We start from the raw sequence: 24,993 nt of genomic DNA on the forward strand, positions 1-24,993 counted from the left end.
ATCCTCGATAACGGTGTTGAGAAGCAGGCTTCCGCCTTGACTTCAGCAAAGCTTCCTCCACCAACGTCAAGGGAGTGCCAGCTTGGGTGGCAGTCGACACTGGTGCCGCATACAGAATTGGTGTCGGAGGCAGGACCGCAGGCTGAGGGCCAAACAGGGCCGCAATGGGAGGCAGGGTGGATGCAAGTAATCCAAATGCACACCTTTGCATGAGGCCATCCAGCAGCTCAGGGCGCAAGGCCCAGATACGCTCATCAAGAGCCGACACCGGGAAAAGCTGGGGTGCCAGCTGAGGCACAGGTTGCAGAATTGCTGGGGTCAATACAGGAGTAGGGTCTTGGCTGCTGGCAGAACGACACGTCGGCACCTCCTGTATGGAGGGGAAGCAGTCCTCCCAGCGCTGACGCTTCTCGGGTGCCAAATCCTTTGACGTCCTGGAGCCCCTGGTACCATGCATCGAGGGTGACCAAAGACGATGTTTCTTGGCCTTCACCCGAAGCATGTCACAGAGACTCCTCGGTGTCGACAAGGACGTTGAATCCACGTCACCCTGGGGTCAGGTTCGAAGTTGAAAGGTCCCAGGGCCATGCACAGCAGCAGGCCTCGAGGCAATTGGAGACCCACTCGATGCTTCACTGCTCCCAGTGTCTAAGGAACTAGCAGCAGCCAAGCTTGTTGACGCTCCCAATGTCGGTACAATGCTCAAGGTAGATGCCAACGACCACAATGACAACGTCGAGAAACCGACTTGGCTCCAAAAATCCTCTCTCGTTGAGCCTTTCTGAAAAATTTGAGTTCTCTTTTTCATGCAAAGGCAGAGAACACAGTTAATGGGTCTATGGTCGGGCCCAAGACACTGTAGACACCAAGAATGGGTGTCTTTTTCAGAGATTGTCCGATTGCACCAAGTGAAGGCCTAAAAGTGGCCTGATGACGACGAAAAATAAAAGGAAACTTAAAACTGGGCAAAACAACTAAAAACTTGATTGAAAGATTAAAAGACAGAGGTTCCATGACAGGAACACAATAAAGGATGAAAAAATGAACAGAAAATAGCCAAAAGGCACAAAAAATCTCTTTAGGACCGAGCAATGTGAGGAGACAGTAAAAAAAAAAAAAAAAAACGCCCTTTCCTCACCACAGTAGAAAATGAACCGAGGAGACCATGTTCACGCACTGGAGCGTGTTCACTCAACAAAGCCCTCATTAAACTTTTGTAAATTCCGGACCGGGCAATGCAGGTCGGTGTCACCCACTTGTGAGAATTACTAAGACTGCTTGTCCTCAGAGAATACCCAGACTGATCTTTCACCAAAGTTTCTGCTGTGCAAGCCAATGATTTCTGAATAAGAACCGCTGAACCTCCTTTACTTCCTCCCAAGGAGGCAAAGTAAATTTCTCCCACCCAGCTTCGCCTGAGCTTCAGGTGGTCCTAATCTGTCAAGCGTGTCTCCTGCAGACAGGCCACATCCGCCCCTTGATGCTGTAGCTCTTAAAATTTTGATACGTTTCATAGGGGACGATATGCCACCCATGTTCCACATGACTATTCCTGCAACTAGGGGCACACATCCCTCTGAAAACAGGAAAACAGGCTGAAAGACAAAAAATTTAATAGAGCAAGGACCGGGGTGCCCAGCCTCCACCCCCAAAAGAGAACTAACAGCAGCGTCCATATGTCACACGTGCGTGCAAAACCGAAACCGCCTACCCAGAGTGAGCTAAACCCTCCCCACCATACTAAACTTGTCTCCCATGCTCTCCTACCCCTCCCCCAAGAAAGTATATGCAAAGAAAAAGGAGATTTAAAAAAATATCGCAAACTCCAACAACCACCCAAAAATACAATCCCCCCACCCTCTTCCATCCATCCCCCCTGTGATATGCCCTCAAAACTTTCCACCACAGCATTGTGCAGTAAAAAGGAGACAGACCATATATAATGCATGGGGTCCCGTGCTTCCTCCACCCTCACATCAGTTGTACAGCCCCCAAAACAACAGATATACAAACACTTGAACTGCCCCTTAGTAATCAAAACCTGTTTGTCCAAAAACGTAACAAATGCAGATTAGTACTGGATCAAGCTAAGATAAGATCAGAAATCACATGACAAATGCAGATCAGTACTGGATCAAGCTAAGATAAGATCAGAAATCACATGACAAATGCAGATCATCAAGTTCCTGTAGCTGAGGACTCCACTCGTTATTCTAGACATGTTTTTGTAGAGTCATATGTACACCGACCGCTGACAAAAACTGTCATATAAAAGCATTGTGATATAAAAGCATTGTGTAGCTGAGTCAGTACAAACTGAGTGGTGGAAGGGAAAAAAAAAATAGCAATAGGGCTGAGGTAACAGGGCTAAGTGGGCACTTTTAAGTCTTAACCAGAAAACTCAAAAGGCCAGCATTGTGGGGCATGAGAGTTCTCAAAAAGTGTTATAGAATTTGAGGGACCTGCACCTAACTTATGCACTAGGATTTACACCCGGTTTTAGTTGGTGTACATCCTCGTGACCCAAGTTTGGTACAGAGATCGGTTCTAAGTACTATTCTATAAACAGGGCACAACTCTGAGCACAATCGAATTTGTAATCATGGCATATCTAAAATAAACACACCTCCCACATGGGGAGTGCTGACCATCGAATGTTTGTAGGGTAGATCTTTTTAATAATTCACCCAAATTTGATTTGCGGCGATATGCCACCTTGGGGTGTTCTTTAAACTCCGAATGTACTGCAAACACGTGCTAGTATTTATGAATCACTTGCTCAATTTTGGGTGCCTGGTGGGAAAACGGAAGAACGCATTCTAAAGATCTGGCCCTAGATGTTTGTTTAGGGGATAACAACCAGGCTCTATGAGCGTATTGTGCTCTTTTATATGCTCTCTTAAGAATGTGCATTGGGTAACCACGTTGCCTAAACTTTTCTGTCATGTCTTGAACCTGAATCTTAAAATCTTCTAGAGATGAACATAAACGTCTCAATCTCAAGAATTGTCCGACAGGAACACCCTTCCTCAATGCTGCGTGATGATGACTAGAATAATGTAGCAGGGTGTTCCTGTCGGTAGGCTTCCAAAAGATTGTAGTCGACATGACCCCAGCATCTGATCTACTAATCTTGATATCCAAAAATTCAATCTCATTTCTTGCTATACGTGAAGTAAATTTTACATGAGGATCAGCTGCATTAAGGACAGCTATAAATTTAAGCAATTCATTTTCTGTTCCCTGCCAAAACATAATGACATCATCTATATACCTCCTCCACAGCACAACATTGTTGTGCCATGGGAAGGTATATACATGTTTAATTTCAAAGTAGAGACAAGCCAGGGAGGGCGCAACCATTGCCCCCATGGCTACTCCTCGTTTCTGAACATAAAACTTATTCTGGAATTCAAAATAGTTATTACAGATGACCCATGTTAACTGTCGTATAGTCAACATTTTAAATTTTGAAACGGGAATTTGTTCTAAATATTCACAAGCCACCTGTATGACTTTAACCTGTGGCAAGTTAGTATAAAGGGCAACAACATCTAGTCCCACCATAAAAAAGTCTCTCTTGTCATTCTCCCCCAGATTAACATGATCCAAGATCTGTATAAAATCAGTGGAATCACGCACATATGATTTAGCCCTACTAACAAATGGACGGAGTAAATTGTCAATAAATTTAGACAAGGGCTCCAAAACTGAGTCTCGAGTGCATACAATGGGGCGTCCAGGGGGGTCCACTGTGGACTTATGGACTTTCGGAACAAAGTAAATATAATGTATTTTAGGCTTAGGATGACACAGGTATCTTTGTTCTTTAATGGTCAAAATACCATCTACAACTGCTTTATCCACATCTGATCATAGTATTCCCGACTGTAATAGCTGTCTCAAGCCCTCTGTTATATACTTCTGTTTGTCCATCACCACAGTGGACCCACCCTTGTCAGCCCTCAGAATTATTAGCTGTTGATTATTCGCCAGCTGGTGAATGCTGCGGCGTTGACTCACTGATAAATTATTACAATAGGGACTACTGGTTCCTTCTATCTTGTTAAGCTCATTCAATACCAGTTTTTGGAACGCCATTATAGAAGAGTCCATATGGATTTAAGTGACTGAATCTAATTGAACTTTGAACTCTGAATACAATTTGAAACATCATTGTGATCACTAGTAATGGTGGGCTTGAATGTATGAATATGGTAGTTGTGAGTTTGAGGATCTGTTGGGCTAGTACGTAAGGAGTTCTGGGGTTACTTGTTGTGGGACAGAAAGATTGAACATACTGACAGTACAATAAAAAGTAATTTTAAAAAAGTGATAATATAATTGTAGTGAGAGTACTTGACTGTTTACTATTTGATAATATTTGTACTCCGATTAGCTGAATTTTCCCCGAAAGTAATATAACTGCATAACATATGCCAAATTCAACAATCCAACTCTTTCCTCGCTCTCACTCCTTTTCCACATGGACCACCTCTAGGTTACACCTGCACTCCTAAATGCTTCTGCTGTATTAGACCTGCCAAGTCTCCCACTTTCAACGGGTCATCTCCCGCACTCCTGCCGAGGAGCCAGGATCTCTCACTGAGCGGCCTCCCCTTCCAGCGACAATGTCATTTCCTGCTGCAGCTGGAAAGAAAGGCTACAGCTGGTGCCACTGTGGGCAGGGATGGGTGGAGTTGTGGGCAGGGCAGGCCGTAATCTCCCACATAGGAGGGCACCCCCCCCCCCCCCCTTGGCAATTCTGCTGTATTCAATCTGACTCTGCTGGACTATATAGGGGTTCTAAGGATTTCCACTAGAACCTTCATAACATTAGGTTTAAGCCAAGCTCCCTCACCCAGCTATCAACAGACTAGCAAATAATACCTAAACATTCTGGAACATCTGGGTCATCAGGCACACCTACCCTCTTGCCCATTTCTCCCACCTCTCTTTCAGAGACTTTTCTCTAACTCCAGAAAAGGACTGCTGAGTAAAAGACAGGTTGTTAGACAAAAACTCCTACCTTAGTAGTTTGCCCTTTTCTTTCTTCCACCTTTCCCAATAAGGGTGCACCTGACTCAGGAGAAATCTGCTCCCTTAGTTTCTCAATTAGTTAAGTGTTTGATACTCCCTGCTGGTTAACTTCTCCCCTCTGATATACTGGTCCATGTGAGAGTTTTCAGCCACACCCCACTTAGTTGTTGGGGCAGCCAATGAATCATCCTCTTCGCCTGCCAGACAGCTGGGCCCATCACAACAGCTCCACTGCACAGTCAACTCTTAAGAATGATTGGGAGTGGTAAACCAATCTGAAATTGCCCCTCCTTGCACAGAGTGAAGACATTTGCTCAATATTGGGATGCTCAAGCACCCACAGAGCTGACACCTATGACTCTGTCCTCTTTCCAAAACTGCTTCCTGTTCTAGCCTTCCTGAACTGTATTACCTATCCCCTGAATGGGACTTCCAACATTCTAGGTAAAATTTTGCTTTTATATTCCTTTTTATTCTTCCTTCTAGAATCCTGGAATTCACTGAAAGTTTATAAGGGACTTATCTTTATCATTCCCCTTTTATGAGCTCCTATTCCACTGTGCTGGTCACGGTTCTCTTTATTTTTACATTTAGCAGCGTGAACATACCCATCAAGATACACACTGGTGCCATACCAGCTGAAAATTTACTTCTAAAGTAACCATTTTGAAAGGTTCTAGTTAATAATAAAGCCTATTCCAACCTCTTCTTTTTTTTTCTCAAGCTGATCCAGTCTGTAGTTGGTCCTTCTTCCAGTCAGTCTGTTTTTTTCCACCTCATAAAGCCGTTGATTGTTATTGAAACTGTCATGTAAATTCAGTGTAACACTCACAAGGGCTGTCAACAGTTTCATGGCTGAAACATATAAGATGATGCATGCATTCAGTTGCAAGAATAAACAAGACACAAAGGTATGCAGAGATCAGCTTAAAAACTCTCAGGTGCTGATGCAGAAGTCTTCCCATGTGGGACAGCAATGCAAAAAGAGTGCGGATCTTAACTTGCATAGAAACCTACACTGCATTTAAATGAATGTTTAGCCATTCAGTGACATGCTAAAGCTAAGTTACTTACCTGTCGCAGGTGTTCTCCAAGGACAGTAGGCATATATTCTCACATATAGGTGACATCATCCACAGAGCTTGGTGCGGACACTACCACGTGCACTGTCACTTTAAATCTTTGAGGCAGTACTCCCTTTGCACATGTGTGGGTGCCTTCCCCCTGATGCTCAAGTGTGGGACTAGCAATACAGTACTAAAGCTAAGATGAGAACTCCAAGGGGAGGGGGAGGGGGAGGGATATGAGAATATATGCCTGCTTTCCTCGGAGAACATCTGCTACAGGTTTGTAACTTAGCTTTCTCCGAGGACAAGCAGGCATAACATTCACACATTGGGACTCACTAGCAACCAGGCTCACAATAAAAATCAGTTTTTGTAACTAAGCAGACAGAGAGCCTCATGGAAAAGGAGGGCCAGAGGGCGGAGTTGACTTTTTAGTAGTAAAAAGATTTTGCAGGACTGGTTGTCCAAACTAGCTATCCTGCCTGGAATGCTGCTCCAGACAGTAATGAGCAGTGAAGGGAGTGGATAGAAGACCACATAGCCACCTTGCAAATGTCTTCAATGGAGGTAGAGCGGAAATCGGCTACTGAAGCCGCCATGGCTCTTACATTGTGAGCGAAGACTTGGCCATGAAGGGTCAGCCCAGCCTGAACACACATGTAGAAGATACAGAGGGACATTTTCGATATGACGTCTATGTCTGAATTTGGACGTTTTACAAAAATGTCCAAAATCTGAACAGGAAAGAAGGTCATTTTCAACAACAACAACAACAACAAAGTCTATCTTGTCCTTTTGAAAATACTGTCTGGAAAAACATTTTATGATTTGGACCGTTTTCAAACAAAAAAACGTCCAAATGCAAAAACACACAATAAAATCCACAATAGAGTGAAACCATTCACATGTTCTAAGTGTGGTAAAAGCTTTGGTTGTAATGTAAATCTCAAAGTGCATTACAGAATCCACACAGGAGAGAAACCATTTGCATGTATAGAGTGTGGTAAAAGCTTTGGTCAGAAGGTAAACCTCACAATGCACCAGAGATCACACACAGGAGTAAAACCATTTATATGTTCTGAGTGTGGTAAAAGCTTTGGTTGGGAAGAAAGCCTCACAAAGCATCAGAGAATCCACACAGGGATGAAACTATTTACATGCACCGAGGAGGTAAAAGCTTCAGTTGTATTGGGACAGATAATTAGGGAATGTACACTCTTGCTATGAAGTATGGAAAAATAGCACTCTAGTATCCAGATATAAGTAATGAGAACTCCTTTTTATCTATAGATCTGAATTCAAAGCCCAAATCTACTGATAAACAATAGACACAAGGCTCAGATGTTATAAAAAAAATAGAAAGCTTGGCATCAGGTAGAATAGTGGAAAAGTGACATCCCGGGGCACTTCAGTGGAATTTATAAAATGCTGTCAGGTACACATCTCACCATTGCTCCCTTACCTTGTCTGCTGAGCCCCCCTAAAACCCACTACCCCAACTGTACACCACTACCATAGCCCTTACAGGTGAAGAAAGCACCAATATGTGGGTACAGTGGGTTTTGGAGGACTCACAGTTTCCTCCACAAGTGTAACAGGTAGGGGGAGGTAGAAGCCTGGGTCCACCTGTCTGCAGTGCACTGCACCACTACTAGACTACTCCAGGGACCTGCATGCTATTCTAATGGACCCGAGTATAACATCAGAGGCTGGCAAGTAATATTTTTAATCACATTTTTTGGGGGTGGGAGGGGGTTAGTGACCACTGGGTGAGTAAGGGCACCTTTTTATGTGGAGTGAAGGAGTAACCTAGTGGTTAGTGCAGCAGACTTTGATCCTGCAGTAGTGGGTTCAATTCTCACTGCAGCTATTCGTTATAAAAAAAGTCCAGCTCAAAACCTCTAAGTTTTAGTCCTGGACGTTTTTGTTTTGTTCCATTATGGCTGAAAAACATCTAAGTCTTAGGAACGCCCAAGTCCCGCCTTGAACACACCCTGGCACACCCCCTTGAGATTTAGACGCACTTTTGATGGACTTCAGAGAAAAATGTCTAAAAGGAATTTTCGAAAATACCGATTTGGACGTTTTTGTGAGAAAAACATCCAAATGCAGACTTATGTCACTTTTTTGGACATTTTTCACTTTTGAAAATGAGCCTCACAGTCAGCCAACTATCAAGGGATGAACTGAAGCTGGCTTATTATCAACTTTAGAATGAAAAGCACTGATGGCACTCAAATGTACTCTGAGTTAGTTTTGAGGGCAGAATCCGAAAGGTGGAGGAGGTACTTCATAAGGGTAGATGGAGAGCTTTTAAAAGGAGGATCAAGTGCTCTGGCTGCACACCAGAGAGAAAATTGTTTCCATTTTAAATGGAAATTATTTTCATATAGAAAGCTTCCTAGAGGCTAAGAGCATCCTACAGACTGCATCAGGAAGGTTTAAGGAATGTAAATCTATGTCATCAAGAACTAAGCCATCAGGGCTAGATAGCAAGGGTCTGGATGAAAGAGGGACCCTTTGTTTGAGTTATTAGGGATGGAAAAGGATCCAACTTCAATGGTTCCCTGGACAATATCTCTAAAAGAAGAGGGAATCAGATTTGAGGTGGCCAGTAGGGAACAATTACAATTATGATCCCCCTGGTATCGACACAATTTGAGAAGATTTTTCCCTATGAGAGATAGTGGGGGAAAAGCGTATAGAATGTCTGTTCCCCAGTGGCATAAAAGAAGGCACCTGGGGCTGTAAGAATGGAAGCATACAGTCAGGAATAACCGTGGGGAAGCTTTCTGAAGAGAAGCAAAGAAGTCTATTGCTGGGGTCCCCCACTGCAGGAATATTCAACCAACTACAGAGGTGCTGAGGGACCATTCGTGAGGTTGCAGGCCCCTGCTGAGTTGTCTGCTACTGCATTCTGTTGCCAGCTAGGTAAACAGCTCTTATAAAGATGTTTTGAGAAGCTGCCCAAGTTCATATCTGGATTGCTTGGTGACAGAGATAGTAAGAACCTGTTCCTCCCTAGTTGTCCATGTGAACAAGTATTACATGATCAAGGATATGGTCTCAGAAAGTTCTCAGGGTGTTCTAGACTGCTTGCAATTCCAGGAGGTTGATATGGTGTCTTTTCTTCTGTGGGGACCAAGAACCTTGTGTGTGAAGACCATCTAAGAGTGCTCCCCAACCTGTCATGGAGGCATCTGAGGTGAGGGACTTGTAATGTGGAAGGGTCTGGAATGGAAGACCCCGGGTAAGATTTTGAGACACCATCCACCACAATATATAGAGTGGCATAGCTGTGGAGTGATCCGAACCTGAGTTGATAGTACCCTGTGGCTTGGGGCCACTGAGAGAAGTTTCCTCTGAGGAATTCGGAAGTGGAGACGAGCCAATGGTGTTACATGGTCTGTTAAAGTCAAGTGACCAAGTTGGTGGAGCATCTGATGAGCAGATACTTGGATGGTCTTGAACACCTGAGTGGCAAGATGTAGTATATTGCTTCCCCTCAGTTGAGGAAGGAAGGCCCTGCACTGAGTAGCATCGATGAGAGCCCCTATGAACTCTAAGGTCTGAACTGGTTGAAGATGTGATTTGTGGTAATTGACCACAAATCCGAGAAGTTCTATGAGTTTTATGGCGGACTGAATAGATGTGTGCACCGACTATCTGGAGGCTGCCTAGATTAACCATTTGTCCAGGTAGAGGAAGACATGTATGCTCCACCTGCGAAGTGTTGCAGCTACTACTGTCAGACAATTTGTGAAGACTTGTGGAGATGAGGCCAAGCGGACTTCCACAGCGATAGTACAGAATTCCACAGCGTAAGTTGAAGAAGTTTCTGTGTTCAGGAAGAATGGGTATATATGTGTGAATGCCTCTTTGAGATCTAGATAGCAAAGCCAATCATGGGAAGCAGTGACTCTAGAGATACCATATGAAAGTTTTCTTTGAATAGAAACTTGTTTAAGTCTCATAGATTGAGAATTGGATGTACTTTCCCCATCTTTTTTGGTATGAAAAAATACCTGGAATAGAACCCTCGACCCGTGTCTGGTGGAGGAACTGGTTCTATTACAGTCTGCCAGAAGAGGCCGAGAGCTCCTCTTGAAGTAATTTCGTTTGGAGGGAGTTGAAATGAGACTCTCTTGGTGGATGGCTGGGAGGTCTTCTTTGCCAATAAAGAGCGTAGCCACATTGAATGGTGTGTAGAACCCAACAGTCAGAGGTTATGAGAGGTCACCTCTGTTGGAAGAGAGAGGCTCCCTCCAACAGGTAGGTCACTTGGCATGGACAACTGTACGGTGGCTATGCTCTCTAGGAAGGAGTCAAAAGTTAGGCTATTTAGACTGAGAGGGTGTCTGGGTTTTCTGACCCTGCTGCTGCCTTGGACATGAGAACTGGAGTGTAGTCTTTTCAGGTGGGGGAGAAGTAGAAATTAACAACACTTAGACATGAAGGAATTTGAACGTCAATATTTTCCAGCAAATCTTCTAGAAGTAGCAGAAGTACATGGCCTGGATAGGGTCATAATGTGTGTTTCTTTTTAATTGGGTAGGCCACTTCCTTGACTTTGTCACCAAACAAGTTTTCTCCAAGACAAAGGTCATCTGCTAGGTGCTCCTGGACAGCAGATTTGAGGTCAGGGACCCTGAGCCAGGAGAGACAACGCAATGCCACTGCTAAGGCGGAAATGCATGAAAAGGCATCAAAGATTTGCCTTGCCAGATATTTACAACAGTCTAGAAGCTTTCTATGAAGCCTGTATACACTGCGAATGCAGTAGCCCTGAAAGCTCCTTCTTGAGCATAGCCCAGATTTCCTCATGAAGAGTAGGCTGAAAAAGCGATGTGGACTCACCCTGAGTTATAGATTGTGCAGGCATAGGAGATCTCTAGTATCTGGAATGTTCTCGATGAAAAATGATCTGTAGAGAAGGAGAGTGGTCATTGCGGAATAGACGTTTCTCATGCATTCAGGATGTCAATGAGAGAGGTATGGGCAGAGGCCTGGAGGGAGAACAATGGCAATGCTTCTTAGGTTTTTTACGCTGCAGGTCTCTCGATGCATGCATCATCGATGAACAGGACATAGAATCCTTACCAATATCAATGCTGATACAGGTTCTGCGTTGAGTACTGAATCCCCTGCCATGCCTGATGCTGTCGTCGATACAGAACCAAAATTTTTTTCTTGCTGGACGCTTCAGGCTTAAGGGTCCTCGCTTGCATATACAGGCAGAGGCTAAACTGTATGTCCCGGTGCTCTGGACCTAAGTACTGAACACCAGTTATGGAGGTCTGTGCCTGAGAAAGTCCTACTGCTTCGAGTACACTTCTTAAAGCTACTTGGTACTCTCATTGTTATGGAAGGAAAATGACTGACGTTAGGTCAAAAGATCTATGGCCCAGGGAGCTTGAGTAGTCACATACCCGAAAATGGTCAATTTTTCCCAGGCAAAAGAATGGCTCAGAGGCCCCAAAAAGGCCAAAAACTGAAAAATAACTGAAAAAATATATATAATTTAAACAATTTAATACTGAAAAAAGAATTATGAAGAAAAAATGTCAAAAAAAGGGAAGGAACCAAAAAGGCAAAACTTTGACACACTGAGGAAAGATTAAAAAAGCAACCTCTCTGCTCCGCAGAAAATGCTAGACTGCTGGTCCCATGCTCGAGCTTTGGGCAGGAAAGCACACGTGCACGCGTGGGAGGACACTGCCTCAAATATTTAAAAGTGACAGTGAACTTGGCAGTGTCCGCACTGGGCTCTGTGGATGATGTCACCCACATGTAAGAATATTATGCCTGCTTCTCCTCAAAGGATTAAAATAAAGGGAAGGGAAATGGGACTTGATATACTGCCTTTCTGAGGTTTTTGCAACTACATTCAAAGCGGTTTACGTATATTCAGGTACTTATTTTGTACCGGGGCAATGGAGGGTTAAGTGCCCAGAGTCACAAGGAGCTGCAGTAGGAATCGAACTCAGTTCCCCAGGATCAAAGTCCACTGCACTAACCACTAGGCTACTCCTCCACACACTTTTGGCCATGCGACTACAGCAGAACAAATGATGCCAGGTCCGAAGCAATGCTGAAGGGATGGCTGAGAGTCTACCAACACCCCCTCTCTCTTCCTAATTCAAACATCCTGCCCCAGATACCTTTCTGGAGTTCCCTTGACCCAATGGACAAAAATGTATTCCTGGTGTCTAACAGCATACCCCCAACTCACCCTACCTGCCCTGCACGTTTGTCTGACTCCCAACCCCCACTCCCTGGTGTCTAGTGGCACTCCCCCTTCCCCCCCCCCCCCCCCCCCCAGAAAAAAAATTCCCTGGTGGCTAGTGGCAACCACACTCACCCGTTCCCTCCCATAGGTAGAGCCAAACCCCCACCCCCGGTTAAAAAACAAAAAACACTTCCTGGTGTCTAATCCATGGTATCTAGTGGCATCCATTCGACCCCTCCACCAAATACCCCCGCATCCATCCCCCACCGTACCTTAAGAGGCAGAAGCAATGTCCATGCACTCCTGCCTCCAGTGCTGCCATCTCGACAAATGGCAGTAGGATGCACAAAGTGGGGTCAGTCTGCCATAAACAGGAAAAATTCCCTTAGGATGTACCAGGTGGGGTCAGCTTGCCATCTGAGTGTCTAGTGATTTGGCATTGCTCCTGTCTCTTAAGATATGATGAAGAGGGTGGGCAGGGTTGGGTGGGTGCCACTAGACAACAGGGATTTTTTTTTGTTAGCGGGAGGGGAAGGGAAGGAAGAATGCCACTAGGTTACTTTATTATCATATGAGGTGCCGCTAATCCCCTGCCACAGCTGCCCAACCCCTACCAAAATGCCCCACTCTCAAAAACTGGCTTCCAACAACTACTTCACCATTCTGCAAAATGATCCCACCCCATCTACCCCTGCCAAAACTGCTCTACCATTCAGCAAACTGCTCCCAAACCAAAAACTAACCCTTGCAACTGCCCCAACTATCCCACAAGCTGCATCACCCCAAAAAGCCACAGCCCTGCAACTACATAGTAATATAGTAGATGACAGCAGATAAAGACCTATACAGTCCATCTACCCTTTTCAACAAGGTGGAAACAGCTGCACCTGCCACTCTGTAGAGGTTATACTCCTTTATAATTAAATACTGGTATCACAAACAAGGCAGTTGGCAATCTACCACAATGCCAACCACATACAGGCAGTTATATTTGATGCATTCTTCCCCCCCCCCCCCAAGATACACTCATGACATATGATAGAATGTGATATAAAAATGCATACTTGATCTGTCCTTGATATTTTCAGGGCACACATATTTATTTATTTATTCATTCATGCCTTGAAAAATCACTTCAACTGACAGGCAGATCAAAGCGGTTTACAATCAAAAAGAAAAAAGAAAGACCTACAATGCTCAATAGGAAAGTAAAACATACATTCAGGAACATAGCACAATTTAAAATAATGTCTAGTAAGAACTAACATTCATACATATTCTTTCCCAAGATGCCAGTGCCCAGGAGAGTTGCCTTACTCACTAGAATATGTCTGCTGGAATAACTATGCCTTCAAAAACACCTTAAATTTCTTTAGATTAAGTTCACCATGCAAAGACAATGGCATATTCCACAAGTGTGGAGCAATAAAGGAAAAGGTAGTGTGACATGTAATTTCAATTTGAGCTAAACAGGGCCCTGGAAGGACCATACAATGGTCATTAATGGAACACAGAACACAAGGCGAGGAATATGGAATGGGCACATAGGTGTACCCTGATGAAAAGCTTTAAAAGCCAGTAACAATGTTTTGAATTGAATGTGGTAAGAAACTGGTAATGAGTGATGATATTTTAAAGCAGGTGTAACATGATCGAATTTCTGCAAATGACAAAGAAGGCTTATGGCTGTATTATGTAATATCTGTAATCTTTTAAGCAATGAATTTGAAATACCCAAGTAAATGATGTTACAGTAATCCAAATGATTCATAAAAAGAGAGAATTAGAAGTAAAATTATTATGATCAAAAAAAGAATGAACAAATCTCAGCAGACGTTAACAGAAAAAAAACAGATTTACATAGTCCAGAAACTTGAGGCTGAAAAGAAAGATTAGAATCAAGAAGTAGTTCTAAATTTCAAAAATTGGTTACTGGAGAAATCAAAGTATTCAATAGTAAGAGTGGGGCAGTCAGAATCGAAAGATGACCAGTTAACCAACAGGCCAGCATCTTGTCAGGATACAGCACAAGGCGGTGGTCTGTAAGCCATTGGGCAATTACAAGAAAACAACGTTGAAGAGGTTGTAGATCAAGACTAAAGGGACTAACCTTATACAGCAATAAAATATCATTGGCGTATATATGAAGAGATACAGAACTCTTGAATAAGAGTGGCTAAAGGACTTAAATAAAAAGAGGGGAAAGAATAGAAGAATTCTGACCAACACTAGCCTTACCTCTCAAGTACTGGAGGTGCCGCTGAAGCCCACTCCAGACCATCCAGATTTCTCTTGCCATAATTGGGACACAGACCATAGAAGTCTGTGTAGCATGGACCCTACTTCTCAACTCTTGGACAACCCTACAAACTACCCCTGTGCCAAAATCTATCACTATGCAACTGCTTTATCATCCCTCAAACTGCCTCCTCCCCTAAAACATGCCCCTGCAACTGCCCCAGCACCTCACAAACTGCTTCAACTCCAAAAACTACCCCCCCTCCCCACCTCCAACTCCCGGGCCACTTTTAAACCACCACTCCCACAAACTACTCCTCTGCAACTGCCCCTCCCCAAAAACTATGCTCTATAACTGACCCATGGCAGCTGCTCCACCACCCTGAAAAATGCTCTACTATCATAACTATACCCAAAATTTCCTCAACTCTCCTCAAACTGCTACTACTTCCAGAAACTATCCCTGCAACTGCTCCACCACCTCACAAACTGCCCCCTGCAACTTCCCCACATACTGCCCAAACCCCCAAAAACTACCTCCACAACTGCTACATTGCTCTGCAAACTGCCCTCACCCACAAAAATTGTCCCCCTCTTTAACATATGCACATATACAGAGGATGTGGAAAACATAATTGAATTATGCTCCGAATGCTTTGACCACCTGTTAGACCACATCTCATTTTGTCATCTATCATTTTTTCTTCTAACCTGTCAACACCACTGCTCATGGGTGGCTCAAGGCAATCTGCTGCCTGAAGTGAGGGATGTGCCGGCTGGCGCTGCTCCCCCCCCCCCCCCCCCCCACCCCCACAAACATCACAAATACTGGTGGGGCCAGGGCTACCCCATTAGGCAAGAATGGCCAGCTGCCTAAGGCAGCACATTCTTAGAGGGTAGAAGCTGCAGTCAAAGCAAAACAAATAATTCTGTCAGACAAACTCAAAGAACCATGTTTCTATCAGCACATACTGCTTTTCTGCATAAACAAAAGAGATGCAAGATGCTCAAAGAGCAAAAAAAAAAAAAGGAGACGGGTCATATGATCGCTATGGTCGGGAGCAGTAGCAGCTGAGACTAGCTCCTGAAAACTCCTGCTTGATCAGCTCATATTCGGCATACTGGACTGCAATTCCCCCCCCCCCCCCCCCCAGATTGGTGTGGGAAGAGAAGAAGAAAGAGCAAACATTATCTTAAGAAGGAAGACTGAGATTATGGCTTTGAAACCGCCACGTAAAGAGCGAGAGAAGCAGAAGGGGATAGAACCTAAAATGGCGGACACCCGCGCGGCCGCAAGTCCTCAGAGATCTGACATATGGATGGCGGACTTGGTGGCGGAGATAAAAACAGCGGTCGAGGAGGCGTTGGACTCTACATTGCAGCAGCTCATGGATAGAACAGAAGAGGCACATGAGAGACTCGATAATATCTGCTTGGAATTAGATGCTGGCCTACATAGAACGTCCACGCTGGAAACGCAGATGCGGTCTATGGCGGAAAAGCAGGAGGGCCTGAAAAAGCAGGTGCTCGAGCTAGAAAGTAAGCTTGACGATTTAGATCGCTCGTGCCGCAATAACAACTTATGGCTGGTTGGATTACCTGAATCTGCTGGTGGGACGGATCTGGTGAAATTCTTGGAGTCATGGTTGCCTGCGGCGCTGCATTTGGAAGATTGCATGACGCACTTTCACATTGAGAGAGCCCATAGATTAGGCCCCAAGAATGGGGTGAGAGAGAGACCCAGAGTGGTGATTTTCAGAATTTTGAATTATTCGCATAAGCAACTGATCCTCTGCACGATTTGAGAAGGGGTGAAGTTGCAGCACCAAAATACTAAGGTACTGTGTTTTCAGGACTATTCATTACAAGTACAGCAATAGAGGAAGACCTTTGCACCGGCGTGCACTTTGCTGATTGCGCCATATATGCTTTGCATTATTGTACCCAGCAAAATTTAGGATTACGTATGAGAACCAAACACATTTATTTACTAAAGCTGGAGAAGCTATTGATTTTTTGGAGAAACTACCAAAATTGACCTACTACTACTACTTAACATTTCTAGAGCGCTACTAGGGTTACGCAGCGCTGTACAAAATAAACAAAGCAGGACGGTCCCTGCTCAAATGAGCTTACAATCTAAAGAACGAAATGTCAAGATGGGCAGTCTAGATTTCCTGGGTAGAGGTGTAGAGGTTAGGTGCCGAAGGCAACATTGAAGAGGTGGGCTTTAAGCAGAGATTTGAAGATGGGGAGGGAGGGGACCTGACGTATGGGCTCGGGGAGTTTGTTCCACGCGTGGGGTGAGGCGAGGCAGAAAGGGCGGAGCCTGGAGTTGGCGGTGGTGGAGAAGGGTACTGAAAGGAGGGATTTGTCTTGAGAGCGGAGGTTACGGGTAAGAACGTAAGGGGAGATGAGGGTTGAGAGGTAAGGAGGGGCTGCAGATCGAGTACATTTGTAGGTTAGTAGCAGAAGCTTGAATTGAATGCGGTACCTGATCGTCTGAGTCTGTACCCTGAGCCCTTGGACTCAAGGGTCCAGGTATGGCGAATGGAATTACAATTGAAGATGAGGCAGATTAAAACTGCTTCTATAGAATAACTCAGGATAAATATGCTGCAGAAGAATTATACACATATTGAAATCTTACTGCCTATTGCTTATATTATGATGGGTTTTTTTTTTAAACAGAGAACTATTATGGGGAGGTTCTATGTTACATATTTTGGCAATGTAATATTATTCTCTTGGCATCCTTACAACATGTATGTCACAAAGGCTGCATTGAAGGGAGAAGTAATAATCTGGAGGGAGAAGGGTGAAAATTGTTAAAACTTTGAGGATGCACTGTATTCTCTTGCTTATATTGATGAGTGTGGAATGCTTAATCTGCTGAATAGTACAATTTATTTTTACTCTTTCTTTTGAATGTACTTTGACTTGTTGGATCATCAATAAATACTTTTGCAAATAAAAAAAAAAAAGGAGAGCAAAACAAAAGCTCATAATAAAACTATAATAAAATTATAACAACACTAGCTATACTGGAGCTGATACTCTAAGGCACTTATTCAGTTAGCAAGTGCAGCTAATCGGATAAGTACCGATGACAGGGATATTCAGAGGCATTAAGTCGATAGTGCCACTGAATATTTCCTCTGACCACCTTGGCACTATCCAGATATTCATCTGTTTCCCTCATCCACATTTTATTTTTGTTACATTTGTACCCCGCGCTTTCCCATTCATGGCAGGCTCAATGCGGCTTACATATACAGGTACTTATTTGTACCTGGGGCAATGGAGGGTTAAGTGACTTGCCCAGAGTCACAAGGAGCTGCCTGTGCCTGAAGTGGGAATTGAACTCAGTTCCCCAGGACCAGAGTCCACCACCCTAACCTCTAGGCCACTCCTCCACATCCACTATTACCCATCTCTCTCTCCTTCCACAGCCTCTCATTCTCCAGTCTTTCAGTAATGCTCCCGTCTTCCCCATATCCAGCATTTCTCATCTCACCTCCCCTGTCCAATATCTCTCCCCCCCCCCCCACATTCTCATTCTCTCAACCCCTTACCCACCCCTGCTCCTTCCCTGTTATTCATCTCCTACCCTTCTTATGTCTTACTCCCTTAGACTCACAGTCCCCCTTTTACCTCTCACCTATATTACCTTTTATCCCTCATACTCTTCCATAGCACTTTGTTTCTTTTTCCCCTTTCCCCAGCAGCTATCGTCTCTGCCTCTTCTCCTACACTTCCTTCTCTCCTTCCCCAATATCAATATTTATTTACCCCATCTTTCCTCCACCTTATCCCCAGCATCCATCTCTGTGTTCCTCTATTTCACCTTCCCCTGTATATGGTCATGTTTCTCTCCCCTCCACCAATTTCTGTCATCCTCCCGCCACCAAAACCCTCCTGCCATCCCAGTATGTGACCCATCTTCAAGCCCCAGCTCCCGTCTCCCACCTGCCCCCTTGTCAGCCCCCAGCCCCTTTTTCCCATCCCCCAGCATCAGATTGGTCTTATTACTCCCATTCTCCTACCTGCCCAGTGCCATTATATCTGCTGTAGACTGAGGAGCTCCTTACTTACTGTATTGCACACAAAACAGGAAGTAGAATCTCTAATTTTCCCAGCTGCACGGTGCCAGCAGCTATAGTTGGCAGTTGCAGGGGAAAAAAGAGCTCCTCGCTCTGCAGCAGATTTAGTGGCACCAGGACAGGTAGATATTAGAAAGGATCAACTGGCACAAATTTTGGTGGACAGGGGCTGGCAGGCCAGAGATAGCATACATATGCCCCTTCTCCCTCCCAAATCAGAGACACCAAGGGTGGCCCATCTCAAAAGGTGAGAGTCACCATCACAATGGACTGAGATTGAAAGCCAATGAGTGAAATTTTCTAGCAATGCATCTGGGGTATAAATTAGGAAAGATCCGCATGTTGTTTTGCTTTCTAAATGCTGCTGAGGGCAATGACTATCAATCTTTTTCAGTCAGGACACATCTGATGGACAATGCTTGAATTTGTGATACACTGTTATAATGACCCTCACAGACCTTTGGTGAGACACAATATAGCAGTTTTTATGAGTTAAATGTAAACATGCCCTGCACCCACAAAAATTCAACCTCTCCACAACAAGTACAGATCAGAAGTAGAATATTTCTCCATGGAAGTCGCAATACCAAAAAAATTAAAATAAATCCTGATTTTTATGTCATCTAAGCAGCAGCAACACAAATCTCTCCACTACCAGACACATTGTGATATATAAAAACTGAAAAAAAATCCTAATTTAACATACAAGTAGCAAACATGTCATCAGTAGCACTAATCCTATTCTGTTACAATAAACAGTCTAAGATACAAAAAAATGTATTTTGATTTCTTTTGCTCTTAATTGTACACTGTGCTGAACCCACTTTTGGGAAGCAGTGGTCTACAAGAACTCTAAGGATATTGATATTTCAAACAGTTGGAACACTACCTATAAATAGACATCACTACAAATATTACTGTGGGCCCTAAAACACCAATACACCTACTACAGGAATGGACTGGAACAGGTAGATGTGAATTGCTTGTTTACTCTTTCCAAAAATACTAGGACTAGGGGGCAGGCAATGAAGCTACAAAGTAGTAAATTCAAAACGAATCGGAGAAAACATTTCTTCACTCAAGGTATAATTAAACTCTGGAATTCGTTGCCAGAGAATGTGGTAAAAGCAGTTAGCTTAGCAAGGGTTTAAAAAAAAGAAAAGTCCATAAGCCATTATTAAAAAGGACTTGGGGAAAATCCACTGCTTATTTCTAGGATAAGCAGCATAAAATGTATTGTACTGTTTTGGAATCTTGTCAGGTACTTGTAACCTGGATTGACCACTTGGAAACAGGATGCTGGGCAATACTTATGTACTTAACAGAACAAATGGGAATGCTACAGATCTCAACACAACAGATTACTACACCCCAGTCACATGCAAAACACAGAATCTCACAAAATATAGAATAAGGGCTCACCAATTATAAATGGAAATATGAAGACAAAATCTGAAATGTGAACCCTAAGAAGTAAAACTCAATATGTACTGCAACACTGGAAAAATTAAAACATTATATTTTGTACTGAATACAATACAAAGACTTCTGTGATGAACACTTCCCAAAGCTAACATATTTCAATTAATAAATTCAAAATAAAACACATTTTCTACCTTTGTTTTCTGGCTGGTTTCATGTTCCATCATGTTGGTCCCAATTTCTCTTGTCTACTTTCCTGTCTGTCTTCTGTTTCCAGTGGCTGCTCTCAATTTTCCATTTCTCCTCCTGTCTTGTTCCCTCAATACATTTGTCTCTGACATATTAATGTTTCCTTTTTAGCTCTTTCCTTCTTTTTTTGTTTTCCATCTCCTTCTCTTACCCCTAGCTCTCCCAATTCCCATTTCACCAGTTCCCCAGCCTCCTATTCCCATTTATCTTTCATCTATTTCCCGTTACCACATTTCTACCCTCTTTACTCACTATTCTCCTCTCACTTATGTCCTTGACAACCCCCTTGGCCTTTCCCACATAGTTTACACCAATCCTGGTATCCCCCTTCCCTGTCCTTTGCTCCACCCTTGTAGCCCAGCATCTCCTCTCCCCCCCCCCCCCAACACCCTTGAAGCCTGACAAGTACCAGTCTCATTTCTCTTCCCCCCTGCCCACTCCCATGATCCAGCATCTCTCTCTCTTTTCTGTCATCCTCCCCTGTAGTCCAGCATCCCTCTCTCTCTCTCTCTTCCCTCCCTCGAGTTCAATATCTCTCCTTTTTCTTTCCTCCCTCCTTACCATTGTCCAGCATCTATCATTCCCTCCCCTCCACCCCCAATTCCAAGATGTCTCTCTCTCTCATCTCTTTCTGCCTCCTGTAAGGACAGAGAGGAATAGAGAGATGGTGGATGTCCAACATTCCTCCCCTCCAGTTATCCAGCATCTCTCCTTCTCTACCATCCCTTTTCACCCCAATTCAAACATCTCACCCTCTTCTGTCCCTTACTGTTATCCAGCATCTCTCTCTCCCTCCCCTACAAACATCCCTCCCTCTGGCTTCCCATTCCTGCCTCCTCTTCTCCAGTATTTCTCTATATAAGTGGTGGAGGCTCATGCTGTGAAGAGTCACTCCTTCCTTCTGGGCTTCCTTAACCTAGATATGGCCTCAGCTTCTATATTTCCTAGACCTTGCACTCCTGGCTTCACCCCTCCCATGTCATTTCCCCCTTGGGAAGGACTATGGGGTTTAATGTGGCTCTGACACTGTGATGGGAGTGCTATTAAGAGAGAGGGCAGCATCCTTCTTCAAACCCTTCTATTATCTTTCAACCAGTTTATAAGACACCTTAGGGCATACCCCCTGGCTAATCAGCTTATTTATGAGCTCCCTATATGGAATAGTATCAAAAGCTTTGCTGAAATCTAAGTAAGCCTCTTCTAGCACACACCGTGAGGCATGGCAAAGTAGGTCTAAATAGAGTGGCAGAAAAAACATGATTGGAGGGGATATACGCATTGTATGTTTGTGAAATGTGGTGGTGTAAATTAAGTGTGCATTTGTGTAAAGGAACATACAAGTCTGTGTCTATGGGGAAGATTTTAAGCCAGTCCTGATTTCTACCAACCACATCCTGAGACCTACAGAACTGATTTCAATGGGTAGACTAAGGGACTACAAATACAATACTGCTTGGGGATGCAAGTTTAAAACCAGGACTGGAGAAAAAGTTTTTTTTTTTTAACTGGTTAACTTGGCAGCTCTGAGCAGATGCTATATAAATAGGTAATCCACTTTATCTTTGGCTTCACAACACAATCATACAATATTTTATAAACAAATGTGAATACACTCTAGTAAAAATCATGTGTATTTGAGAAGCCATAGTGCAACTTATGTCACAAAAACAATACAATTCTTTTTGGATATTCATATTTTGTACTTGCCTGCCAATGTACTGGTATGTCTCAGTGCTCTCACTTGGGATTCTGCCAGCCCCGTTAGTAGTGAAATGACTGTATCCATCAGGTAGCCATCATAGATTATATTATACTGGCTCTGCTGCATCAGAACCACTATCAGCTCACTGAAGTTGGTCTTAAATTTCTTCCAGTAAGACCCTGGTTTCACGAGTGGATAATTTTCACTGTCCTATGTCAAATAAATATAGAAATAATATGACAGCAGATAAGCAACAAAACATCTATCTAGCTTTCCTGATTTATTCAAGTTACATTGCCTTAGGATATAGCTGATCTCTGTTTTTAACTTCCCAACTAATAATTACCTATGCATCACCCAATCAGGGGAACTGGGTTCAATTCCCACTGCAGCTCCTTGTGACTGGGCAAGCACTTAACCCTTCATTGCCCCAGGTACAAAATAAGTATCTGTATATAACATGTAAACCACTTTGACTGTACCACAGAAAGGTCGTATGTCAAGTCCCATTCTCCTTTCTTCTAGAAAGCTGTTTCAAGCACCGCACTGCTTTGGGATATAAAAGCAAAACCAGCATTGGGTCAAAAGTTTTCCCTCCTGGAACCAGGTAACTTGTCAAGCCTATAGCAGAATAGTAGCAGGTCTGCATGGCCAAAAACACTGGTAGCAGAAGCAAGCTGAGAGAGCAGCGGCAAAATCAGCCTATTCCAGCCAGAACATTAAAGGCTGCCAAATCAAAAAGGTGAAGGGAGAGAGAACAGTGTTGAAAAGAGAGAGAGAGAGAATGAGGGGAAGAACTGGGGGGAAGGAAGGTAATGGTACAGATGGGCAGGTTGGGAGGGAGAGACATGTATATTTGCTGGATGAAGGAAAAAGAGATAAAGTGGTAGGGAGAGGCTGGAGAAGAAGATAAGATTGATGAGGAGGGACTAGATAGGAAAAAAAAAACATTAGAGTGAAGAGTGAGGAAAAAGAGTCTATCCAACTGGGGCTATCCAGCTGCAGAGAATGGTCCCAGTATAAGAGGTGATGTGAACTCTGTGTGAATTATAGCATGCTGTGTAAACAGTGGATATTCCACAGACAGGATTGGGCCTCTAAGGAAAAATGTGCAGATAGGTGAGTAAAAAAAAAGAAAAAGAGAGCTGATGGAGCACTAAGGAATATAAACATGGCAGAAGTGCCTTATTGTGGTTGAAACAGACATGCAATAAAGGGTGTGGGGGGGTGTATTTGTGAAATAGCATTAAGGAGAGACAGAGAGACTGGACAAAGTACAGGCTGATAAGATGCCTGGAAATGCATTATAAAAGGCTGTGAGGGAATTGAGACAGACAGGAACTTGTCGCTCAGAGTTCAGCTGTGCACAACTTCCTCCACAGGAAAGCTCTTTTTTATGTTTGCAAATTCACTGCTTGTATCTGATATAAATTTTAATTAGATTTATAATTTGGAATAAAGCTTCTTGTGATTACTTACAGATACACTTGCTTTCCTGTGTAGTTTTTTTGTGTGTGTAGAAGACCGGAGTTTTCAGTGTGGGAACTTACCCTACACTGACTGCTCACTGTCATATCAGACTGACAAACTGGGGATAAGCCCCAAGGTTTATCCTCCCGAGGTAATCTTTGGTTGACCCGACGTGATTCCATGCGTGATCGTGGACTGTGGAACCTGTCACGCTGGCTGTGACAGACGACAGCCTGTACTAGAGGGATGGAGGTGAGAGCCTGTTCCGAAGGGATGGAAGAAATCCGATCAAAGCCATGTAAGTGAATACGTGGGATTACTTAAAGACATCTGACTTTAAGCACTAAATATACATATTTTCTTTTTATTGATTTTTTTTTAATTCATTGTATTTGATTTGCTTAGGGATAATTTGTAGATTTTAGGATTGTAATGTAAGGACTGAAAAGAAGGAAGATTTAACACCTGTACAGCGGGTATGTAATGTTAATCCCTTATGGACTAAGATTAATAAACTGTACAATAACAAATGTCATAAATTGGCAAAGTCTAGCCCTTTCCCAAAGAGCACTGGATTTATAGCAGGCAAAGATAAAGAGCCAGATATCCAACAAACTATTGTCTCCTTTCTCCTGATAGCCAATCCTCTCTCTGTGCACCCAAGCATCCTACTGGCTTTTTCTGTTGCCTTTTCCACCTGTTCTGCCACCGTAAGATCATCAGATATGATCACCCCCAAGTTTTGCTCTTCTTTTGAAAAGAGAATTACTTCACTTCCCATAATGCACTGCTCCCTTGGGTTTTTACAGCCCAAATATATAAACCTGCATTTTTAGCAATAAATCTTAGCTGCCAAATTCTAGACCATTTTTTAAGCTTATCCACACCAACAGAGCTATTAACCATATTACAGATTTTAGTATCATTCACAAAGAGGCAAGCGTTACCAGAAAGCCCTTTCACAATACCATTTACAATAATATTAAAAAGAAATGGACCAAGAACAAATACTGCAGCACACCACTGGTAACATCCTGTTTCTCAGAGTAAGCTCCATTTACCACTACCCATTGTTGCCTTCCATTCAACCAGTTCCTGTCCCAGTCAGTCACTTCAGAGCCCATACTAAGGACACTCAATTTATTAAAAAAAAAAAAAAAAAAAGTTACCTGTATTGAACTGTGTCAAAGGTTTTGCTAAAATCTAAGTACAACACATCTAACTCACTCCCTCGATCTGTCTGGTCACCCAAACAAATTAATCAGATTTGTTCAACAAGTCCTACCCAAACCATGCTGTCTGAAGTTCTGCAATGCACTGGATTCCAGAAAGCTCACTACTGTCTTAGAAGTGTTTCCATTAATTTACTTACCACAAAGGTCTGACTAACTAGCCTGTAGTTCACAACCTTCTCCTTACTTCCATTTTTGTGGAAAGTGACCACATCCTCCCTTCTACAGATCAGCAGTTAAG

The 24,993-nt window shown here is 43.4% G+C and overlaps 1 protein-coding gene across 2 annotated transcripts in view; it reads right to left on the bottom strand.

Annotated features, from left to right (window-relative positions):
- Positions 1-24,993, bottom strand: part of LOC115468711 (cohesin subunit SA-2-like) — a 312,673-nt gene that overhangs the window by 227,587 nt on the left and 60,093 nt on the right. For both annotated transcript variants that reach the window (XM_030200630.1, XM_030200629.1), the window contains exons 7-8: positions 22,056-22,260; positions 5,744-5,895 (exon numbers count right to left, since the gene is read on the bottom strand). In XM_030200630.1, the coding sequence (XP_030056490.1) occupies positions 5,744-5,895; positions 22,056-22,260 (357 nt within the window). The remainder of the gene's footprint in view (positions 1-5,743; positions 5,896-22,055; positions 22,261-24,993) is intronic.

This window comes from Microcaecilia unicolor, chromosome 4 (genome assembly GCF_901765095.1).
Source record: "Microcaecilia unicolor chromosome 4, aMicUni1.1, whole genome shotgun sequence".
NCBI lineage: Eukaryota > Metazoa > Chordata > Amphibia > Gymnophiona > Siphonopidae > Microcaecilia > Microcaecilia unicolor.